At 35.1% G+C, this 25,973-nt stretch overlaps 1 protein-coding gene and 2 long non-coding RNA genes across 5 annotated transcripts in view; 1 reads left to right on the forward strand and 2 right to left on the reverse strand.

Moving 5' to 3' along the window:
• Positions 1–3,793: 3,793 nt before the first annotated feature.
• Positions 3,794–25,973, reverse strand: part of LOC114250295 (diacylglycerol kinase eta) — a 184,719-nt gene continuing 162,539 nt past the window's right edge. For 2 of the 3 annotated variants that reach the window (XM_089733102.1, XM_089733104.1), the window contains 7 exons: positions 22,126–22,545; positions 21,569–21,743; positions 16,847–17,076; positions 15,665–15,824; positions 15,215–15,370; positions 14,724–14,855; positions 3,794–13,819 (listed from right to left, as the gene is read on the reverse strand). In XM_089733102.1, coding sequence (XP_089589228.1) covers positions 13,553–13,819; positions 14,724–14,855; positions 15,215–15,370; positions 15,665–15,824; positions 16,847–17,076; positions 21,569–21,743; positions 22,126–22,545 — 1,540 coding nt within the window. In that variant the 3' untranslated portion in view covers positions 3,794–13,552. The remainder of the gene's footprint in view (positions 13,820–14,723; positions 14,856–15,214; positions 15,371–15,664; positions 15,825–16,846; positions 17,077–21,568; positions 21,744–22,125; positions 22,546–25,973) is intronic. The other variant, XM_089733103.1, reaches the window with a different exon arrangement.
• LOC149501545 (uncharacterized) lies at positions 22,860–24,041 on the forward strand. Its single transcript, XR_016324220.1, has 2 exons — positions 22,860–23,343; positions 23,525–24,041. It is a non-coding gene; the product is annotated as an uncharacterized LOC149501545 (long non-coding RNA).
• LOC149501546 (uncharacterized) lies at positions 24,452–25,282 on the reverse strand. The gene is made up of 2 exons (XR_016324218.1): positions 24,878–25,282; positions 24,452–24,549 (listed from the first exon to the last, which is right to left on the reverse strand). It is a non-coding gene; the product is annotated as an uncharacterized LOC149501546 (long non-coding RNA).

A 25,973-nucleotide genomic window follows, 5' to 3' on the forward strand; every position in this document is an offset into this window, starting at 1 on the left:
GTTATATGGCAAACATTTGGCTAAAGACAGACAAAGATATATAGGATATAGAAAGCGGGAAAATAAAAAAATCAACAATTTAGTAGTCTTAACTTTTTCCTACCTGTGCTGATAGCCTTGAGAGGCTATTTCAGCTTCTCCTTGACGTGTAGGTGAGCTCACGGGACTCAAACCGGGAGTGTTGCTAACACTGGCCCTACCAAGAGCAGTGCTTCGCAGAATCTACCACCGGATCGGAAACGCGACCCACTGAGAAGATCAGTGGACTGTGTCTATGGGTTAATTCACTCGTCGAGCTCTTCGTCGCAAGCGACGGGTTCGACGAGGCCGGTGACTGGTGCTTGTGGTACCTAAAAGCACTGTTAATGGATCGGGAGTTTAGTAGTCATGAGCCCAGTCGAGACATCTTTACCAAGTCCTTGTTATGAATCTGTAATGCCGGCTGTACACGCTCCTCGAGACACCACGAGACAGCCTGCGGACGAGTGTGTACATGGTATCCTTGTCTCGTCTCGTGGCTCTCGTTCGCACTTGGAAGCGTGTCGGTTTTTTGCGCTCGAGTCAAAGGGTCTCTGTGAGTCTCGCAATGAAAACGAGAGAGCGCCTGTACACACTCGTTCGTTTAATTGTCCGCCAACTGCGTCAGTTTCTTTTAGGTCCACCACAACGGGCATCCGAAGCTCATTTGATAGGAGTGTGTAGGTACAAGGTGTGGTCTCGCGTCGAGCCTCTACGCAACGAAAGCGGACGAGAGGCACACGAGACAACGATATGAGCTTGTACAGTCGTCGTAAGAGTTGCATACATTAATAACAATTACTGAAATTTTTTTTTTAAACATAAGTATTTCTAAAGGTTAAGACAACCCGCTTACTCGTACCAAGCGACGGTGTCCAACTCCCGCAGACAGGTAACGATTTTTCTAATGAATTACGTACTTGACACATGCTCACTAATGATATCTACGAAGAAAGAATAACATCGGGTAACAAATTCAAACTCACAATATTTACCTATGTCACAAGGTGGACGGCGGCATTTACGTTGTATTGTCTATGGGCTGAGGTAACCATTACCAGGTAGGCTCGTCCACCGATCAAAGCAATAAAAAAATGATATAAATTCTAAGATCTCAGTTTTTATAGTACAACGGCTGTCCCACCGTTCAAACCGAAACGTATTACTGCTTCACGGCAGAAATAGACAGGGCGGTTGGTACCTACCCGTGAGGACTCACGAGACGACCTACCACCAGTAATTACGCAAATTATAATTTTGCGGGTTTGATTTTTATTACATGACTAGCGACCCGCCCTCGCTTCGCTTCGGAAACATTAAAACACACATGAAACCAAAAAAATAATTAAAAAATAAATAAAAAAAGTAGCCTATGTTCATCAGGGACAATGTCGGCTTCTAATGGAAAAAGAATTTTTCAAATCGGTCCAGTAGTTTCGGAGCCTATTCGAAACAAACAAACAAACAAATCTTTCCTCTTTATAATATTAGTATAGATGTTATTCCTTCACCGTGGAAGTCAATCGTGAACGTTTGTTAAGTACCTACGTATTTCATTAGAAAAATTGATACCCGCTTGGAGGATTCGAACATCGTTTGCATCGCTAGAAATAAATGCACCGGACGTCTTATCCATTAGGCCACGACTGCTTCTGACTATGAATTTGCGTTATTACACAATAATTCAGATAACATTTAGTCTTAAACTAGGTGGCATTCACGTTGAGATTGATGTGTATGGACTTCGGTACCCACTTAAGGTCGAGGGCAGTGAGCTCGTTCAAAAGAAAAAAAAATGTTTGGTTTGGATCCGGTCACCGGTGTATCGCTTTCCGACCCGGCATGCCGGTTCTGATCCTGCAGAGTTTCCGAAGCGTCAGCGGCACCGCCCGGGTGGCCTGAACGCCCGCCGTAGCGCGAAGACCGGTATCATTAGTCATTGATGATTGCCTCGACGACCCGTTGTCAGGTGTCCTAGGGGTGGCGTCGCGAGTCTGGTTCTAGTGTTGACCACGAGAACCCCCTTACTCTGCCCGGGTTCTGACCCCGGGCGGAGATCTAGCGTCGAGTGTGATAGTGTAAGGGGAGTATTTTGATGGGTAGGGCCCTATAAACATCCTTGTACAGGGACCGCGGTAACCGTACTCGTCGAACTCGACAATGAGGTCGACGCGCAACCTAACCCATGCATCAGTCAGCTGAGTTTATCGCCGGATCTTCTCACCGGGTCGCGATTCCGATTCGGTGGTAGATTCATTCGCGAAGCAAATGCTCTTGAGTTGTTAGGTCTCCTTCGGAGGCGCTCGCGCAGTTGTTAGCAAATCCCACCCCTCCTGGCTGAGCCTTTGCTCGCCCACCTGTTCTGGTGAAGCTGGAAAAGCCTCCGGGCCACCAGTAATCTTGCAATCATAAAAAAAAATATCCTTCGGCCTGCGGTCCGTTCGCAACATCTACGAACAATGAAGACCCACATAAGAACTCAGCGCGCCCATTTTGCGCAGATACCTCAGATTTTCGTAAAGCAAAGCACGCAAAGCAAATAAAGCTGTTATTCTCAACTCTCAGAAAAGGCTCTCGTGCAGATGGATATGTGATTTTTAGGTGGAACTGAGCGAATGTGAAATAATATTATGATATATATTTGAGTGTTGAAATATATTTTTTCGCGTTTGTAAGTATATTTTGAACACCCAAAGCTTTGTGTGTATGAAGGTTACTTAAAAACTGATATGTTTCGGGATGTGTTTTATCTTGTTGTGATAACCAGAGGTGGCGAGATAATAAGAAAACCACTTTTGTGAAAGTAGAACCTTCTATTTTTGCCAAGAAGCAACCGTGCCGGTTTGAAATCCAGAGTTATATTACTAATACACTACTAACTACTATATCAGTAACCCGCATTACCTTTGCTATATCGTCAATAAAGTGCTAAATTAGATTACTTTTGGTATGTAGGGTATCTATTTCTCTTTCCGTCACATTGTTAATGGCTTTTATTGGATTTCGGACTTCTTGAATAATGTATTACAGTCGTATTTTGTAAGTCGTACTTAAAACAGCTCCCTTCGTTATTCCGGTAAACAAACCTAAGCCTATTTCTATTGGTTATTGTGAATTCAAACCTCGCGTCTTGTTTCCTATAATAACTAGTGTAGCAATTAGTATAACACTTTTAGTAGAATCTGCAGCAGATGGTAAGATTTGGTAATACCAGAGCGTCTTCAAAGAAATACTTTAGTGGTCGTATTATCTTGAACAACAGAAGACTGCTATGGAGGCTATACAAAAATATCTTTGTTAAGTTAGTTTTGTGTCTGTTTGCCCAGAGGGGCGAGCACGAATGACTATCGATAAAGTATTCGTATCGCTATCGAGAAAAAATCGCCGGATCTTCTCAGTGGGTCGCGTTTCCGATCCGGTGGTCGATTCTGAGAAGGACTGCTCTTGCTAGGGCCAGTGCTTGCAACACTCCGGTTTGCGCCCCGTGAGCTTAAGGAGAAGCTGAAATAGCCTCTCAAGGCATAACATAGGTAGGAAAAAAAAGATAAAAAATGTATAGGATTTACACAGTACCCTACCCTCCGTAAAAAGAATGAATTCAGCACGAATGAATTTACTTAGGTAATCGAAAGCATGAAAGTCATTTTGACATAAGGAACGTAAATCTCGAAGGCTGGCTATCGAGTACATTAGTACCTAATGTGAATTCGATAGATTTTTGTGCTTGACGTACAGTAAGTAAGAGCACGTGTGGGTTAAAGAAATGAAACAAAAATTTGAGTAACAGTATAATTTATTGAATTTCCAAATATAAATATCGAGAGAAAATATCAAATTATATTTAATTTTAATACATTTAGTTATTCTTCGCCTTCGACGGCCATATTGGTTTAGGAGGCTGCTATTTCAATTTAGAACGTCAAAAATGCGTAGGTAAATTTTATAGTAAAACGATATTATTTTATTAAGAAATTATTCCAAAGGTTAACCATTGGAAAATTTATCTTTTATATACTGAATTGAATGTTCTTGGGATTGAAATACGACTGTTAGTCTAAGTATTATTTCAGACTCGTTCTAGGTATGAACTTTGTTTCTTTTTTTAGTACAACTAGTATAAAAATATTAAGAACTTACTGAATGTATTTTTGTAACGAACACAGAAATCGCATCAAACATTAAATTTTTTGAAAAACATTAAGTTCATAGAATTATAATTAATAACTATTCAGTGTTGTTATATTATAATTATATTATTATAATTGTTTAAGTTAAAGAATAGAATTGCCCCCTAAACCTAATGCTACCGAAATTTTCTTCTGTCACGTTATGAGATATAATGTGAGTTCACGACACACCCGCTGTGAAGTGGTTACCGGAGCCCATAGACATTAAAAACGTTAATGTCGCCATCCACCACACGAGCCTCAGTCAGCTTCAGTTTTACGATGACAATACACGATGATTTTATAACTTTTCTATTTGGGCGTGTTTTTTTTTGGAACGAAGTTCCTTAAGGGATGATGCGGAGGGGTACCCTAACCGGGAAAAAACGTCCGTAACGTAAGATTTTTATTATTTATGTATAGTCTTAGTATGATGGCTATACTGTGTCTAATGTATAGTCTATGTGATGACGGTTATTATTATTATTCATACAAATAGCTGTTTCTTTGTATATTATTATTATATATTTTTTATAAATCATTGTGAATAAAATAAAGTTGATAGCTTTGTAAAGTAGTTTTTTTTTTTATCAATAGAAAAATCATAATAAAAATGTATTCCCGAATAATTATTTTTTTTATACCTCGAATAGAATTTAAAATTAATATTTTTATAATAAGGAACTTCGTTCCTATCCGGTGTCCCACGACACCACACATCTTTTTTTGTTTTTAAACTACATCGCCAATGAATACCGAATAATGTTGAAGCATATTTTTTTTAGATTTACTATTCTTTAAATCCGTAGCTGTGTGCAAAAAAAAAGTTGCATGTGTAACTGTAAAATGTAACTATATACCTAGTACATACATGGTACTGTTTTTTCAACTCTCTTTTTTGAGTGTACGTCATACATATTATATATCGAGGGGTGAAAGGCTATTTGGTTCAAGCGAAATTTTAGCGAAATTACAAAAGAGCCATTTAAAGTTTAAAATTAAAAAAAAATCATAACAAAAAACTTCTTCAGCTATTTCAACAGAGTTATCTTATAGTAGGTACGCGCGGAACCGCGGAACTAGTTGGCCGCGCCATAGGTGGCGACAGGGGTGAGGGGGCGGGTCGCCTACTGCTCGTAACGCACATGAGATTAGACAGTGACGAATAAATAAAATAAATGAATAAATGAAATAATAAATAAATAAAAAACAGTTGAACTTTTAGAAGTTTATATTGTACCTAGACAGGTACAATATTGTAATTAATAGTAAAATAAAAAACAAATTAAGTATATGAAATTATTCTGACATATTTTAATGATATATGAAATTATTTAATTAATTTATTCTTATATATAAAATTCTCGTGTCACAGTTTTCGTTGCCATACTCCTCCGAAGCGGCTCGACCGATTTTCGTGAATCTTAGCGTGCATATCGGTCAGGGTTGAGAATCGAACAACATCTATTTTTCATCCCCCTAAATGTTAAGGGTGGTCCACCCCTAAATTTTATTTGTTATTTTTTAGACGAAAATTTTTGTTTTTATTTTTTTATGATACAGGATACAAAAATACATACAACCCTAAATTTTCACTCTTCTACGATCAACCCTTATTTTTTATTTGCTAATTAAAAACTTTAAATTTTTTTGCGAGAATTTTGTTTTCATTTTGTCATGACGTAGAATAAAAAAATTCATATTACTCTGAAATTTTCACCCCTCTACGATCAACCCCTATTTTTATTTGTTATTTATTTATTAATAAACTTTAATTTTTTTGGCAAGATTTTCATTTTTATTTTTATTTTGTCATGAATTAAAATAAAAAATCTGATGTTACTCTAAATTTTTCATCCCTCTATGATCAACCCCTATTTTTTATTTGTTAATTATAAACTTTAATTTTTTTGGCAATTTTTTTATTTTGTTTTGTCATGACTTAAAATAAAAAAAATCACATTACTCTCAATTTTCACTCTTATATGATCAACCCCTATTTTTCCATCCCGATTAATTTTTTTTTTATTCTATGCACAGATCCGCTATAAGGTTGCAAGATGGCAATCAAATGTTATAATTGTAGTACGATAAATTCTTATTCAGAGTTTATAATTTCAAGTTCCTTTAATTATGATTTTTTTTAAATTGAATTTGGTCTCCCGCCCTCGCTGATCGACTACTGATCAACTATCAATCGATCAGCTATCCCCGCCAGGTGTCACCACTCATCCAGCAAACATCACGTAGTAGGGATGAGAACGAAGCCGGTCTCCTGTCTTACTTACTCACTATACATCATAGATTATACACTTAATATATTTGAGAGCTATACAATACTATACATTTTTCAGCCATGTTTTATTGGTTTTATTTGTGTATCAATAGTATGTTCTAGTCTGGTCTGAGAATCGGCTACTATCTATTTTTCATACCCCTAAGTGAAAAGGGTGGTCTACCCCAAACATTTATTTTTTATTTTTATTTTTTGGATTTTTTTTTTGTTTATAATGAGGTATTATGTGGTTAAGTGAGGTTTTTTTTTCTCAGTAGAATTTCCCTAGAAATCTTATTTAAGGCAACACAACGTTTGCCGGGTTAGCTAGTTCTTATATGAAATTACTCTGACGTATCCTCTGAATCACTTGATTCTGAACTCTCTGAACTTGATTCAGAATCAACTTGTAAGTTTAAAATGATTTCGTCCATCATAGTATCTAATCTCATATCAGTAATGACAGCAGGCGCTCCCGCCTCTCCGTCCCACCGCTGACATACCTAAGGCGCGGCCAACTATAGTCGGATTTTTAATTAGACGAAGCCAGCTGACAGTAGCTAATGTCACTTTGTGAAATAATGTTGCTATATTTAAAGTAATAGTGATGCGTTCAGTTCTCGTTCAATCACATAAATGAACAATGAGTGTGAAGAGTTACTCATTAATTTCAAACTATAAAAGAATATTATTTATATTTTACAATAAAATTGTATTAAAGTGATCCAATATAATAATATGTTACTAGTAGTATGTAACTACAATCAGTTTTTTTTATTTTCATTACCTATGTACCTATAATTGTTATATTTTATACATCTATAGTTTCAACTATATGATGCATTGGAAATAGGACAGTCTTACAAGCTTCCTCGCAATGTTTTTCTTAATGTTTAAAACACTCGGTATTCAGTACAGGTAGATACCATAGGAACATAATGTTTCGTCGAAAACTCGTTGGTATGTACAAAGCACGGCTAAAATTCGAACCCCGTGCCCGATATCGGCAGTTCGGCACACTAACTATTCACTAGACAATCGAGGCAATTTCATTAATTCAGGAGTTTTTTCAATCGTTCACTTTGTCACAACACTATTTTTATTTCATCAAAAACTGACAACACAGTAAACGTCAGTTTACTTCGTCTAATAAAAAATCCGACTATAGTTCCGCGCGCACAATAATTGAAGGTTAATTAAAAATATGGAACTGTTGATGAAATACCAAATAAAAAGCACGTTTAATTACAAAGGTAAATGACGCTTAATAAGCGAAATGTCTCTTATACCAAATATCGCCTTTCACCCCTTGATATTATTTTAAGCCTTGATTTAAATGACAAAGGTTAATGACCTAACGCTTTACGTTTTCAATTTGTAACTAACCTCAATTAATTGTAAGAAACATTTAAATTCGGCAAACACCAGGGCAAAAGTATTTTGTATTCATAATATCATACTCTGTTACGGAAATTGAATAAGACAGAAGAAAATTTCGAGAAACATTTTGTAACATTTCAAACGAATCTAGTCATTTATTTCGATCACAACATCAGAAAGTGAGATAAGATCTAATACAAAGTAGGTCCCACTCAATTTTCCTCGTATATTTACAAAATATAGAAGTTTGAACATAATTATTAACTTCAAACTAAATATAGTTAAACTTAAAATATTATTTTTGAGCAAAAATTATATCAACTTAAAACCTAAATGTTAAAATAGTTAACGAAAGACGGTCACACCGTTTTTTTATCATCTCAAAACGCAACTAAATTAGCACTTTAAATTATAAATACCTACATACCGTTTTTGCCAAATTGGTGAAGGATTAGCTTATTTGTGCATCGAATCTAATAGATAAACCCAACAATTTTGTAAATGTAATTATTCCTTTAATTTATTAAAATTATACTTCCCATTAATTAGTTAATTGTGCAAAACAGGAAAATTTACATTCCATACAAGTGCCATTAAGTAGGTAATCGTAGTTTTCAAGTCTTTTGCCTAATATGATTACGTCTAATTTAAAAAAAAAAACAAAAAAAAGCTGACATTAGAACATCTTCATTAGACAATAGGATGATATTCTGAGAAGCGTTATAAAAAAAATATGTTCAGAAATATTTAAAATCGAAAACGGGAACTACAATAATATCATAAATTTGGTCTCAATGCACTTAATTAATTGAAGCTGTTATCGTATACAATTGAATTGTAGGTTATAGCTTATAATGCAAATTTAAATAATTTTTTACAAATAATATAATATTTAAGTAATTTTTGAACTTAGCTTACAAGCGGCATAGCGTTGAACAACACAAGAACACTATTTCCAATCTATTACCGTATCATTTGACTTTTACATCAGTCACAATGAAAACGCGGTATCATTCGCTAAATTGGACTGTACGTAGGTACACAAAACTTATTAATTGACAATTCATACTTTTCAAAATGTCAAACATCAACAACTTGATCGTAGCCAAAGTCAAACGATACGACTAACGCTCTAATGAACTCTATTGAACTACGAAAAAATAATATACTAATATCGAATCCAATTACATTTTACTTTAAAAATCACGACAACAATAAGATTAGTATTGAATAATTTATTGCTTTTCGATACACTTAGAATTCGATTTACTACATATTTCAAAATGATTTGAAAATAACTAAACACAATGACTAGAATCTTGACTTTATGCAACATTAAACACACAATTTGTAAATTCCTAATAAAAAAATTTAAGATGTAGCATAAAAGAAGACAAAAAATACAGATACATGTATTCACTCCAAATTCAAAAGTATATTATTTCAAATAGATTTTCAAAGTTATAATCACGACTTATAATAAAGAAACATCGTAGCCATACGCTTACCCAATAGATAGATCGTGAAAAGGACATATTAAACAAATTAGTAATACGTATGCGCTTAAATATAAGAAAACTTACATACTGATATGATTATAAGAGAAAAACCGTATGAAACAGAATCACATTTTCTTAATTTCAAACACTATATTTAAAATCTTTAGAATGAATAAATTATTTATATTTCATTATTTATTAATTATTATTACGAAATAATTTTTAATAATCTTTAATTAGATATCTTTAAAGGGATTTTTTTTAATAGAACAGTCACCATAATAGCGATGTTTATATTTGTTGTAGTCCATTAGTTTATATGCCACAGAATAAACCATTGAAACTAATTGAAAGAAAACGTTCTGTGAAAGCGGGAAAAAGTTGTCGGGTTATTTACTAATAAAGATTTTAAAGATGGACGCCTGGGTACGTGTGAGAGCATCGTTATTGCTTTAAACATTCGTTGACGTCATGAACAATAATTTACATATTTTTTTTTTTTTTTTATTAACCCTACTACCACACTTAAAACTTTTGCTCATCTTTGAAAAGATTATTCATACTTTAAATTTTGGTTCGCATTCTATTCTTACATTTATCATTTACGAAAAAACGAGGAAAAAGCAAAATTCGGAAAAGTGTTCCAGAAATAAATTTCTCAAGTAATTTTTTTATCTTATAAAGTCATACTGCAGTTTTAATGCAACGAATGTATTAGAACAATATAATGCACCTTTAGTGCATTGTCTTTCTGTTTTATGATGACGATCATTTGTTTGTAGGAAATCGGTGACCGCATTACTAATTTATAAATAGAAGGGTATCTACCTTTATAAGATTAGTACAAGACAATATTTTTAAACTATAAAGTCATATTATTATCATAATTATTAGTATTTTCGAATGTTCTTTATCTAAGGCATAAAACTACCGCATCCAAACGGCGGAAACATTGATAGTTCCTTGACATACGATCACGTTCCCTTTCTATACTAATGTAAATATACATATAAATAGACACGCATTAATCTTTTACACAAATATAATTTATTTAAGAGTCGTAAATCCGTAGAGATAAATTTATAAAAAACATTTATAAGGCAGATCAAGGAGAATCCGACTGCGTTGGACGAGGTTAAAATTATTGATGTTAATAATGTTAAATTTATTTATCTGTTCCGATTAGGTTATTAACGTTCTCTAACGTTCTGCTGTTTCATTTTATAACTATTATTAATTTTTTAAGTACGTGGTCAAAGTTATATAATTTCCATCGAACGCAGCCGTAGTTTAATCTAGAAATACTAAAGGTAACATAAACAACAAGAGATCACATTTTGTAAATAGACTATCATTAATACAAACACACACACATACACGCATTACGTGAAACCGCTTATTTAATATCATTTAGAATATTGAACGAACAATCATTATTACTAAAGTGAACGGGTACGATGGAGCACGACCACAGTTTTTAATAAGTATTATTAGAAAATAGCATGATAGTTAAAATATTCCATGAATTATATTTAATATTATTAAATAGCGTGCTTATATAATATAGGAAATTTATACATCTACTATAGAATTAAAAGAATATGTTTCGTTTATACCTTTTGATAACGTTAAAATATTTAGGTATAATAAGAATACATAGGTATAATAAGCGCCTGAAAAAAATAGAAATAGAATAATAAACGCTTAGAAAGAGCACTTCATTAATTAAGAAATAATACCAAAGCTACATTTGGCCTATCGTCTGATTACAGACAGACTGGTTCTAACTATATAGGCTTGTTTATTTACTACCAATACTGCTTCTATTATTTTTATTTGAGATAAAAAAAGTCGGTAATGAAGTGTATGGAATTGTTTGTTTACGTATGTAGTCTATATTTTTAATAGCAACAGCCAAAGGAGCGAAATGTCATAATCGTTAATTGGACCGTTTATTTTGAAAGTGGTGTAAGTCCACTTTCTTTTGTTTCGAGAAAATTAAAGGTTACTATATATTTTGTTGATTTAAAAATACAGGCAAATCATATGAGGTCTGGCTATGCCGCCTACCTCTGTCAATTGGACTTACACCACTTTCATAATCGATGATTATGCAATTTCATTTACCGACCGATTTTAAGTTGTACAAAACATGGGATTTTTTTGAGAAATTAAACACGGACTAGTTATATATAAAAAATTTACATGAAATTAAGCATGAATTACGTGATAGCTCATTTTTCTCAAAAATGGACTTACACCAATTTCAAAATAAACGGTCCAATTATATCTGTATATTTAAAATGTTTAAGTCAATTAATAGTGGCAGTATGTAGTTAGTGGTCATTAGTTGAATATTCTATAGAGTGTTCGCGTTCATGTCAATTTTACTTGACGGAAATTCATTTACCGTTAATGCCTACCATATCATGAGTTTATTCTTATTGTGTTTCAAATTTTTACCACTAATTATATAATGTAAAAGATAATTTTAGTTTTATATTTGAACTTACTTAGTAGAGTTTTTGTCTCGGTGTTTGAGTTATTTGAATTTTTGTCAATTTTTATTTCGTAATGTAAAATGAATATTTACTTTTTTTAATTGTGTTCTTCCATTTTATTCCATCCCATTGTTATCAATATTTTTATATGGCTATTTGACTAATTACCCAAAGGCAAATTGTTTCTGTTCTATATACATATTGATCTTTTGGTAATGGTTATATTGACAGAAGAAACTTTGAAAACAAGACTTCTAATATTACAAAAAAAAATCCTGTATGTAAATTATAGTGTATAGATAAATATTATCTTAATAAAACTAGATAGGATTGTAAATTCGTTATGATTATACATATAGTATTATATTAAAAATCATATTCAGCTTATTATGACCACAATTTGACAACTAGTTCGTCCGTTTTAATACCAATTTAATTTCTTATTTTACAAATCGTCATAAATAGAGTTTTACTTTAAAAATTAGTTTTGGGAATTATTTGGTAATTTTGGGGGATTTTCGATTGGTACAAGTTATTTTTTTATTTACAAAAATTTAAAAGAAAATATATACTAAAATTGTATGATTTTATTATTATATTATAGGATTCAAAAGCGGCACATATTAATATAGCATCATAAGTCTGATTTATTAATAGTTAATGATAGATACAGAATTTAATAAAATATGAGAATATTGACTGGTATAGTTACTAATAAATTCGTTTAAGCTGTTCCCTATTTATTTGTGTTTAAGCTGTTCCCTATTTATTTGTTGCTGTTTACAATATATGTTACCGCGGAGGCTCTTGATTAAAAACACGAGTTTTAGAAATCAAGTGGGATTTAATTGAGCTAAAATACCTATACAAAATTTATTTATTTTGTCTTTTTTTTAAATTAATAACATATAATTTAATGCAACCGTATCTTAGCAGCGTCATACGTCATTATGTGTGAGTTTCAGCTCATTTCTTGTTAGTGGTAGTAGATAAGTGGAAGCCACTAAGGGTAGGTACCACAGAGTCTGGCCGATGCGGCCTTTAGCATAATACTCGCCACAATTCACTGATTTTTTTCTATAGTTTTTTGACTATACAATATAATAAAAGATGAATCCTTCGAAATATATATTCATGCATATCTTAATATATATAATTTTAACGCAATTTTTTTATTATTATATAGTATGTATCCATGTATATTTTTATATATAGGTTGTAATTAATCATAAATGATAAAAGAAATGTATTTCAAATATCGTTGAATTTTATTATTAGTAATCTCTAAAAGCATAGATAATACTAAATTCAGGAACCCAGTTTAGAAGAGGTAGAAGAATTCGTTGAAATTAGACAAAGTAATACAATCATTAAATATAAAATAAATCTATATTATTTATGTAATATTTGTTAGTAATTTTTGAATAGTTTTATTACAAACTTTTCATGACAGTGATTATTGTAAATTCGTTCATTACGGAATATCATTTTCGGAAATCACTTTATATTATAAAAGTGGTGTTTACATGGGTACAGTTTACATATGTACAAATCATAATGTTATTAAGCGTAGTGAAAGCTAATTAATAGTAATTTAATAGAAAATCTTTTTTTTAATAAATATCAAATCACAAATAGGAAGTTAGGCATCAGAGATCACAAAAGATACATAGATTAACTGTGGCCGTCTCCCTCGGAGCGGCCGCGCCGTTGTCACTGCAGCTCCTTGACTGCCTGAAGGATTCTCTTCACGTGACCTACCTTAGTCACTCCAAGGTCCCGGAGGTCCCTCCTGGCCAAGGACAAGAGCTCTCGCCCCGTCACGTCGTGCTTCGTAAACGCGTCAGCATATTCCCCGAGCTGGAGTGACTCTAGCCAGTTCTGAACTTCCTTGACGCCCCACGAGCGCACTGCAGCGACTGTGGTCGGACCTTCTGAGACGCTTCTCCGACCTCGGAGCCAGCGGCCTTTCTTTGGGATCTAAGGTCGGAGTAGAGGTAGGTCAGGGTTTATACTAATGGAATAATACGACTCGTCACTAGTTTGTATGTGTGTGTGTGTGTGTATGCGTGTGTGACCGGGCGGTTGTGTGCTGATGATAATGTCTACGCAATTCAAAAATACAATCTGATGCCGTCTAATGAGAGTCTACGGTAAGACTTGGGAAATTTGGTGGGCAGAGTCTGGAGTCAATGATGTACAAAAAGTATTATTAAAAACACAACAAACAATTAATTGTCAGTACTATTATATATATACAACGTATATAAATTGGTACGGTAAGGCGTCTTGAGGGTTCGCACGGGTAGCTACCAACACCTTGCCTTTCCACCACGAAGCAGTAATAATAAAGTAAAATTAAAACAGTCGTTGAACACAATTGAGACTTAGAGCGTATATCTCGAGGCGAGTGGTAGCAGTTGTGTATTAATGTTTATAAGCTATGGTAATTACTTATCATCAGCTGAGCCGTGAATTTGTTCGAAAAAAAGTATTAACACAATAATCATAAAATAAGTTGAGGCACGAAAAAAATTATTCACATAGCATGCTCAAAATGCTATAAACATAATTAGTGTATTTTGATCAATCGTAATTATTTCATCGTCAATTAGCGTTAGAATAAAAAAGTTGAAGTTTAATAAAACAATTAATTCACATAGCATGCTAAAATGCTATAAGCATACTTAGTGCATTTCGATAATCGTAATTATTTAATTTTCATCGTTGATTAGCGTTATAATAAAAAAGTTGAAGTCTGGTAACACAATTAATTCACATAGCATGCTAAAAATGCTATAAGCATATTATATAATCCATCTCGATTCTTCGTTAAATATTCGATTTGTGTGTATTATTTCATCAATCATTATTTACTAGGTACCTCGTCCGCGTGCAGGTAGGCGTGTCCGTCTCTAAGCTCGCACCTGGCGAGGTGTGCCCGCAGCGAGGCGGCGGCGGCGGCGCCGGCGCCCGACACTCCGCCGCTCTCCAGCAGCTCGTGACAGCTTTCCACCTTTAGAACGTAGGGGACTTCGTATTTAGTACATATATTAATTTTTTTTCAGCCCACAGACCTCTGCTGTTTTGATTTTATTGATTAGATGGGTGGACGAGCTCACAGTCCACATGGTATTAAGTGGTTACCGGAGCCCATAGACATCTACTACGTAAATGCCACCACGTACCTTGAGATAAGAGTTCTAAGGTCTCAGTATAGTCACAACGGCTGACTAGCCCTTCAAACCGAAACGCATTACTGCTTCACGGCAGAAATAAGCAGGGCGGTTGATACCAACCCGCGCGGACTCACGAGCGGTCCTACCGCCAGCAATTACGCAAATTATAATTTAGAGGGAGCATAATGATTCTCACCAAAGTAGCGAGATGTCTCCTCAGTTGAGGGGCCGGGAGGAGCTTTCCGTCGGCGTCCTGCAGCGCGTCGGCCTGCGCGGACACTCGGCGCGCAATGGACACCGCGCTGCACACGCCCCCCGACACCGCGCTCTCGCTGATACAGGACAACTTCACCTGCGAATCGGAGGGTAGAACAACATTAATACAACCCGGCGACACGAGTGTAGCAGGTAGCCGTCAAACAACACGAGATAACTACGACGTAAATGCGCCACACACCTTGAGTTATAAGTTCTTAGGTCTCAAGTATAGTTACAAAGGCTGCCCTACCCTTCAAACCGAAACGCATTACTGTTTCACGGCAGAAATAGGCAGGGTGGTGGTACCTACTCGCGCGGATTCACAAGAGGTCCTACCACCAGTAACAAGAGTGTATTCTCTCTCTCTCTCTGTTATGCCGTGGCTTACGTGTTTGACGAGGGTGTTGATGTCATCAAGTAGCGCCAAGAGTTGGGCGCTCTCGGCAGCCAGCAAGACGTCGCGGCCGCTGGTGGAAGCGCTCGCGTTGACATTAGTACCAGAGCCGGCCAAAGCGTGGGCTTTCAACTGTTGCTTCTCATCCCATGTCCTGTTTTCGATATAACGACTACATGTACTCTTTACGCTATTGAAACACTTTGAAAACATTAATAAAGTCAGCTGAAAGGCATGTGGCGGGTAGCCATCATACAACACAAGATAATTGACAGATGCCTGAATCTCGCTTACGACATTTTTAAGATAAGCTTGCATATATACAAGTTCCGAACAACAACATTCGGACCGTCGGTCTACCGAGCAAATATCATCCGCTCGGTGGAAGATCTTTCCTCCGTCGTTAATCCTCCCAAAGGCATTTCAAAACAATCCGAAGGATTTACATCTCTATTCACCAAGACGTTTCTTGCTTCAGTTAATTTCATAAAATATATATTTTCCTATACAAAAATAACTGTCTAAGATCCGTAGTGGTGTTTAAAGTTCATTTACGACTTTATTACACTTGTTTATTAAAAAAATTAAGTTCTTTTTAATCTCGACCTAAAACACAATGATTTAGAGCCGTCGTTTTGTAGCCGACGATGAGAATAAAGTAGAAATATATTTAAAGGTTCTATGATATAGTGTAGAGGTCGGCAACCTTTTGAGTCGCAAGACCCAAAAAATACAATTTACAAAATTTCAAAGTTTTTAAAGAGTCACAAAAAAAATTCTTGCCAACAATAAATAGTATTTGAATAAATGTTTTTTTTTATAAAAAAAAACAACGAATCTAATTATTCATACGAAAAATATCTATTTATTCTTATATAAGTAGTGTTTTTTACAACAAATTAGATAATATATATACATATATGGTATTATTACATTAACACTTATTATTTAAGTAAAAAATAAAAACAATTAAACATTTACTTACAACAATGGGCTGAGAGATAGTAATGGTGCCCAATCCTTGTTAGTCGATTCAGAACAATTTTTAAATGTTTTTTTTTTTATAAGATACATAAATATTTGCGTATGGAACTAATGCAGCCGTAGTTTCATATCCAAAGAGCCGCAGGTTGCCGACCCCTATATATATAGTGGATATCAGAATATCGAACTTACCGTAGGCTGGTCTCCAAGGCTCTGGATCGACACAGCATCTGCGCCCTGTTCTTGTGTATGATTCTAACGCACCCCGGGGGCTGGAGCCAGGCTTCACCGTCCACTTGGACCGGTACGCACTCTTCACCGAGAATGTTAATCTGAACGGCCCGGCACTGGGCGATGCGGTGTTTCTGAAGGTTGATCAGACGCGAAGCTGCCATTTGGGCTGAACCGAAAACTGCCACCACCTAAGAGAGAGAGAGAGAATACACTTTTTTGCACACCAAATCACCAAAACACAATTTACATTAAAAAAACAGTCAAAAAGCAGATACATTTGTAAAATAGGCGGTCTTTTCGCTAAAAGCGATATCTTCCAGACAGTCGTTTAATTTACCGAAATTCTATAAAATATAAAAATATATAGCAGTTATGTTGCGGTGTACTATATACAATACATTATTATAGAAAATATACACATATATTATAATAGCGTTGAGGAGGAGTATTAATGCAGCTGATTCTGAGGCTATCGACTTAGACTTGATCGTTTCAAAACGCTTTACGGATCAAATGCGAGATTTGATTGTGATATCGTGATGTTTGATACTTAATCTATTATTATTTAATTTACTAGTCAAAACTATTGGCCGATATTTGATTTGAGTTTGATCGATCGCTATCAAAAGTGCACAGGTATCAAACCGCCAGGTAAATCTGAAGGTTTCATAAAAATTTCACCAAAATCGGTCCAGCCGTTTTAAAGTCCATAGGAAAGGAGATCATATTATACACGGTGTCTTTTATATGTATATGTATATGTATATAGAGATTTTATTTAAATACCAATAATAAATTATAGGAATATAAAATATTTTAGTAAAGGCTTGATTGCTTTGAAAAAGTTCAGCTCTGTAAGATCTCACACAACGAACAGTGAAATTTTACTTACGAGAACTCGGAATGCTACTAATGTTCAACTTTCACTTGAATGTTTGATGAAAACCTTTTACAAAGAACGTCCTGGATTTCAATCAAAAGGTCCAATTCTATTCCGTTCCATTAAAAACGAATCCCTTTTATTGAGAACATCGTACGAGTGTCTCAAAGGAATAGAATTAAATCTCTCTACGTACATAGAGACATGTGATAATATCTCATGCGCACGGCTAGAAAAAAAATTTCTAACTCTAAAATTTGTTAAAACGATTTGAAGGAATAACGATCCTTAGAAAAATAATGTTATTATCAAACAACTTATTTGGGCTAAATATCAAAATTCTGCGTAGGGAGAGATCTTTATAAAATCGAAATAGGTTCTGCGGCGAAGTGGATGTCATAATAATGGTCCTAAACTATTAATTTTAAAAGCTTAAGGCATAATTATGTTACTTAAAGTTCGCTAAACTGATAAAATAAAAATATACCTACGTTAATTTCTACAAATGCCTCGAAAATTATGAATTTAGAAATGAGATACTTTCATTTACACGTGCGAATGAATATTACATGGAGCCTGAGATAAATCCGAGATGGATCCTTAATAACGTAATGTCGTATCGGGGTCAGAACGTAAAAGCGAAGAGCCGTCGACTTCTTTATTGAAACGGACAATCATATAAATTTTATAAAGGGCTTTGTCGTGTATTCCCGTAAAATCAAAGAGCCTATAAATCTTGCAATCAAGTTCAATTGGCATTTTTGTAGTGAGCTCTTCTTTATAAAACAAATGTACCTACCTACATTTAACATAAACAATTTCTTAAAAATTACGAATTTGTAGCAGATGCAATACGTCCATTATTATCGTATATTATCGTTTAGACTACAAAATTTCAATTTAAAATATGATATAAGCGTGTTATTCGGTAAAATTGTAGTACATACTTCTTAAATTAATATCTATTCAGCAAATTGGAAGTCGTCGTGGCCTAAGGGATAAGACGTCCGGTGCATTCGTATTGAGCGATGCAACCTTGTTCGAATCCCTGGCGGGTACCAATTTTTCTAATGAATTATGTACTCAGCAAATGTTCACGATTGGCTTCCACGGTGAAGGAATAACATCGTGTAATAAAATTGAAACCCGCAAAATTATAATTTGCGTAATTACTGGTGGTAGGACCTCTTGTCAGTCCGCGCGGGTAGGTACCACCGCCCTGCCTATTTCTGCCGTGAAGCAGTAATGCGTTTCGGTTTGAAGGGTGGAGCAGCCGTTGTAACTATACTGAGATCTTAAAACTCATATCTCAAGGTGGGTGGCGCATTTACGTTGTAGATGTCCATGGGCTCTAGTAACCACTTAACACCAGTTGGGCTGTGAGTTCGTCCACCAATATAAGCCAAAAAAAAAAATTTTTTTTCACTGTTTTTCAATTACAGAGCTAGGCATATTTAAAATGCTATTATATAATTTGGAAACTAAATAGTTAATCTATCTTTGTTTTCCGTCTAAATAATAATATCTGCCGCATTTTTATACTGTTTCTTATTAAATTGATTGAAATTAGAAAACAAACGCCACGGCGAGTTGAATGTTGCGATTCGTACGACCTAATTTAAAAACTGCCAAGTCCATTACTACCAACAAACAAAAGCAATTCTTCTCTTTCACTACTTAGAAAGAAAATTGCCTTTCTATTTATTAAAACTTTTACATTGTTTTACCAGCTTATACATATTTAATATTTTCGAATAACCGTTTACAGGACCGAATTTAATTTGCGGTATTGCTGTTGGTATGACATTGTTCAGACAGGGATAAGGTACCTTTGTTCTATTTATTGACACCGTGGTGTAGTTATTTGTTTAATAGAAATAAAGTTGTGCCTGTGGGTGACTCACATGTATTTATTTTGTAATAATATATTATTATAATTACACTACACAACAATATACAACATACATACTTTATTTTATATCAATACATTCATTTATCACACAATCATACAAAACATTATTTATACTAAACAAAATTAATTCACAAGCATAGTCAGGCGATAACTGTTGTATAGCGGCGGCGATATTTTGCTACTACATCGGTGCATTGACGAACCGGCTATCTATTTCTTGTTTACTTTCTCCTTCTTTCTACATTTCATGTTCGTCTTAAATAAAACTTTCTTTGTGTCCTTTTGTGTTTGTGACGAATTGCAGACATTATAATGATACCAATCAAGACGACTAAAGTGCATAATGCCGGGAGTACTCGATGATGATACGAATATGCCTGTGTTCAAATCACGTAATACCAAACCAATAGGCTAAGCAATTAAGTATTCAACACAGAGAAGTTGAGAAATGCGCGCTAGAGATGGTATGGACATGTGATGAGACGAAATGACAATGAGGTTGTTAAGAGAGTTTTAAGTATGAATGTGGAAGGCTTTAGAGGAAGAGGTAGACCTAAGAAAAAATGGACGGATTGCGTGAAAGACGATATGTGATAGAGGAGTATCGAAGGAGAGAACATGTTGCGCCGACCCCCGATGACTGGGAGAAGGACAGGAGAATGATGATGAATTAAGTATTAAACACGTGTTAACGAACAACTTCAGTTAAGGAATAACAACGTGTATTAAACGAAACACGAAAATTTTACCAGTTTGCATAATTACTGGGGTTAGGGCGTGTTGTGAGCCCGCACGGATAGGCGATGCCACCCTTATACAAAATTTAAATTAGAACATAAGTTTATGTCGCAAGGTTGCCACACTCATGTTACGATATCTACGAACTTCAATAACCAATTTACATTAAGTCAAACGTGAATTGATATACCTGTATACAGCATTAAAAACCATTTGCAATTTTAACAAAAGTAATGTTCGGCCATAAATCGAAACTCAACCATAATGACTGATTCCTAAAGTCAAGATTCATTTTATGTTTTACATTTTTTGTTTCGATCTAATGGCATTTCACAAAAAAAATGACAATACGATTCTTTTTAATGATAACACAGAAGCTTGTCAAAAGTTAAGAAAAAATTCAGAGAGCAATCTTAGTGCAGTTAGATTAGCAAATTATACTTAATTAATTAATTTTTTTATTTAATTAATTTAAAAAAAAGAAAATCGATTTTGTCTATACCAATTATTTTTTTCAAATTACTAAGTCGCCAACAGGTCTCAGCCCAGTTCTAGTCCACAGGGTTAAGATTGATTAGGACTTATTTAATGGGACGGTCTATAGTTGGATCCTTGTGTCTTTAACTCAAATTACTTTTATCGTGACTGGCTGCTGTCAGTTTAGTATTTTATCTAATTACGTCAGAGAAACGGAGTTTGCTTTTGCCTTCTTAGGCACTATGTGAATTAAAAAAAAAAACCTTTTTATCCAAACTAAGCCGACAATTTGAAGAAATTCCATAATGGTGGTAGGTATTCCATACTTTTTTCCTACCTATGCTATGAGAGGCTATTTCAGCTTCACCCTAACGTGTGTAGGTGAGCTCACGGGGCTCAAACCGGGAGTGCTGCTAACATTGACCCTAGCAAGAGCAGTGCTTCGCAGAATCTACCACCGGATCGGAAACGCGACCCACTGAGAAGATCCGGCGAGAAACTCAGTGGGCTGTGTCTATGGGTTAATTCGCTCGTCGAGCCCTTCGACGGGTTCGACGAGGACTGTGACCGGGGACAATCGTCATAGGTTGGTCTTTGTATTACGAGTATTTATTTAATTCACAAATTAGTTATTTATAACGAGAAGAAAAAAAAGAATGAACCTTGGACTCACTTCAAGTATTCTATCGTCGAATGATGGCGCGAGGAATATGTCATCCGCTCTGGTGCCGCCCCAGAAGTTCGTCCCGCCCATGAAGGAAGGTATGTTCAGAACGACGATTCCCTGGAGCTCCGGGAGGGGTATCCTCTGACCGTCGCACTCCAACTGGACCCTTTGACCTAAGTGCCTGTCGGTAAAACATTTCGTAAGCCTCCGAAATTGTCACTTTTTGTTTATTGCATAGATGGATGGACGAGCTCACAGCCTACCTGGTTGCCGGAGCCCATAAACAACTACAACGTAAAAGCCAGCACCCACCTTGAGATATGAGTTCTAAGGTCTCAGTATAGTTACAACGGCCGCCCCACCCTTTAAACCGAAACGCATTACCGGTTCACGGCTGAAATAGGCAGGGCGGTGGTACCTATCCGCGCGGACTCACAAGAGGTCCTACCACCAGTAAAATTCCATCTCCATCACAAAATAAATTTCGCCACCCGTCTTGAGATTAATAATGTCGTATTCTCAAAAAAATTTATATATAGACAGTTTTTGTTTATCAAACTCACCTGTACGTTCTGTTGACCCATTCCTTCGATCCCAAAACGCCGTACCACATGTAGTTCCTGGCTCTTGACCTGCACTTCTCCGGATGTTCTTCCCGCTTATTATGGAAGTCCAGGGTTATTTTTGCATCAATACCGATTCCAAAGTAATTATTCATGACGGCTCTTTCGTAGAAACCTTCCAGCAAGGTCTCGTCGGGGTCCATGAGGGGACTCACCGCCGCGCAAAGGGCATCCGCGTTTGCGAGCAGACATTGACTGATGAAGCCCTGGGTAACGTGTGGCCAAGCCGGTAGCTGTACCAGGGGATTGATGATGGGCAATTTCCTGGCCTTTTCGCAGCTTTCCGATTTTGAGGAGCTGCCCGTGTTCGCTGTGGCACCACTCTCGCCCCATATTGAGGATACGGATGTCGAAAGCCTGCTATGATTGATACGATCAGTTTAATCATTAAAAAGCGGTAGGCAGCGGCTTGGCTCTGTCCCTGGCATTGCTAAAGTCCATAGGCGACGGTAACCACTCACCGTCAGGTGGGCCGTATGCTCGTCTGCCTACAAGGGCAATAAAAAAAGGTTCAATTATTACTTATGTAAAATACATAGTATTTATGTAACTTTCATTTATATGTGGAATACAATGCGTATACCATTATACTTTAATATGAAGCAATTTGGGATTGCAACCCTAGCATCCTTTAAGTAAGCGTGGGATCAAAATGGAATAGGTGCAAATGTAACAGTTTCATTGAAAGTGTCCTCTAACCCCGTTGCGCTCACGCCCTACACCAGCGGTCGGGGAATTTTTTTAACTATTACCTCAAAATATTTTTGTAAAAGTTGATATTACCGCATGGCGAAAAAAAAAACGAAATCGCTTCTTTTTAGCATCTTTCATATTATAGCCCCCATGATAATTTTGAAAAGAAAACAATAGCTAAAAATTTAATTTAAACATCATTTATTCAATGGGGTTGGCCGGTTAAAGCTTTTCTCAGATGTCGCCAGCGTAGCTTGTTCCCTTGTCACAGAGAGCCGCCATTTTGTGTGTTTTGCGTTCGTGATATTTCGGCATTTTGTGACTTTGATACGGTTCTTATTACTTTCTAAGTAGTGCTAAACAGTTTTACAACATGTATTCCAACTGGATAGTTAAAGAATTAAAGGAGGAGTTGAGAAAACGTGGTGCATCTTTACGAGGAAAAAAAGTGGATTTTGTCGAAAGGTACAATGTTGATGTTTTATTTTAACTTAGAAAACTTCTCTCAAACTGTTTCCGGTAGATATTATTATAATAATATTAAATTGTGTACCTTAAGAACTTTATTCCTTGTAGCATGTGCAAAAAGAATTGCTCACATTACACACATTACCTACCAACTAATGTATTATTTTATTTTTTTCAGATTAGAGCTATATGACCAAAATTTTAATTTTGAAACAAAATTAAAAAATAGCTCTAGCAAAATATGCTAATATATATGATTTGCTAGTGGAGCCATGTGGCATTTTCATTAGCCAAGAGCGCCCATATCTTGCTGCATCTCCTGATGGTGTGTCGGGCGAAGAAACTATAATTGAAGTGAAATGTCCATACGCTAGCAGAAAACATGAAATAAATATAACAACGGTGCCTTACTTAGAACAATGTAACGGGATATTGTCTCTAAAAAAAACCTGCACATATTATTATCAAATCCAAGGGCAGTTATACTGCTCAGGCAAAACATACTGCAACTTGGTTATTTACACCTACAAGGACATCAAAGTGATTTATGTTGAAAAAGACAATAATTTTATAAATAATATGATAAATAAATGAGATATCTTTTATGAAAATATTTTCAAAGAAGCATTGTATGAAAAATATCTGTATTATAACTATACACACTTGTCGAAATAAATAATCAGGAATATTTTAAATTATTTTTATTGACAATTCCTTCTCTAAAATTACATAACATTACACATATGAAATATATAATAAGCTTAATTAGTAACATTCAAAATTGATCTTCTATTGATATGCCGACCACTCTACTCCAGCAATACCTTATATCAATGACATTGGCATAAGTGTGATTAAAACTAATGAAAACTTAGATGCTGTTTCCAACCCGGTGTAGTATTGCACTGTCTCATCGTCTGCAAGTAATAGCTCTGTAGAGAACAATCTTAATATATTGGATGTTTGAGTTCCAATAGTAATATGATGCCTTGTAATTGTTTCATCTATACTAGAGTTATTATTTTCTATTAGAATTTCTTGAGAGACATTTGAATCAAAATGCACATTGCTGTGTTCTTCAAAGGGTACGAGTTTGTAACCTTTGTTCTCTATTTTTTGTTTCTTCAGAAACTGGTTTCATATTCCATGAAAATATAGATGGTACAGCACCTTTCTTCAGATATTTATGTTAATGTTTGACACCTACAACACAAAGAAAAACATTTAAATATACTATCACAAGGACACCTGACCATGGTTCAAAATATTTGTTATTACAATGGATGCAGCGATTTAGATAGAACTTTCAATAGTAACAGCTGATAATGAACAACAGCTCATGAGGAATGCGTTTCCTCCAGTCTGATTTTGTGTTTGTTAAAAGGTTCCTTAGAACATAAATCTACTTGCAAAATATGTTAGCAACGAATAGTGTGCCTAACTAATTATTATTGGATTTTTTTAATAAGAGAACAAAGATGTGTGCTACACCTAGTCATGCATTATAAATATTTGACAGAAAGAAACATACCTGTGTATTTACTAATGTTTTCATAGTCAGATTCTACAAAGTGTTTACGACATAACCTCGAACTTTTTGTGGGAGTACTTTTTTCGCGTCAAATGGCCTTTAACCACAGTCTTCCAATTTTCTTGACCTTCGGAATTGATGTACTCCAATTTCTGAGCATATTGGCACAAAACAACGCGTCATTGTGCTTAAAATAATTTTTAATCAAAAATTCCAATACAAATATTGAATGTTATGGGAACAATGCACACAAGCGCCACTTTGACAGTTGCCAACCCCATTGATTAATGTAATACCTAGTAATACATAACGGTAATAATAGTAATATATGTAATATACAATTGAAGAAAAAAAATCGCCCCCACAGAAAATATAAGTAAATGATAATTTCTTGCTATTTTATAATTCATATGATATTTTTCTTGTATTATTAGACGAAAAAAGTAGTTTAAATTTTATATATGCCCCCATAAAAAGCTTTTTTAATTTAAATGATTTTTTTCGGGATGCCTACAATAAAATACCTGGGTCAATCACGTGAACTTAGTGTTTCCAAATAATGTGTTCTATCTCATTCTCACGCCGGCTGAATCCTATACATTTATGTGTTTGTGTCTCTATGGACTTATTTTTTCGTTTCATCGAGTTTGAACGATTCTACAGAAGTTTCACTTCAATATATACTTTTACTCACAAAAGTTTCATTTTTACCCCCAAAATTTCATTTTACCCCATTTGGGGTAATTTACCCCGGTTCCCCGACCGCTGCCCTACACCATATACCATGCCGCCACTAACTATTATTCAATTACTATATTGAGAAGGCTGAGAATAAGTTAATTGTGAATCTTCTCAGAGACTTCAACCTCACTTCCAACATGAGCAAAGTAACGCAAATATATCATAGCTCAAATCCCGGTATATATTTTTTATGACTACATTTGCGCCAATGACGCGTTCACGAATTATATGATGAAGGAACAAGACATTTATAAAATTTATGTATGTATGCTTAGCGTATATATTCTCTCTACCCTCAAAATCTCAGAGCGCGATGACATCCGTTCAGCCGAGGATAGACTGAACTGGCGCAAGA

Source organism: Bombyx mandarina, chromosome 15, assembly GCF_030267445.1.
Source record: "Bombyx mandarina strain Sakado chromosome 15, ASM3026744v2".
Classification (NCBI taxonomy): domain Eukaryota; kingdom Metazoa; phylum Arthropoda; class Insecta; order Lepidoptera; family Bombycidae; genus Bombyx; species Bombyx mandarina.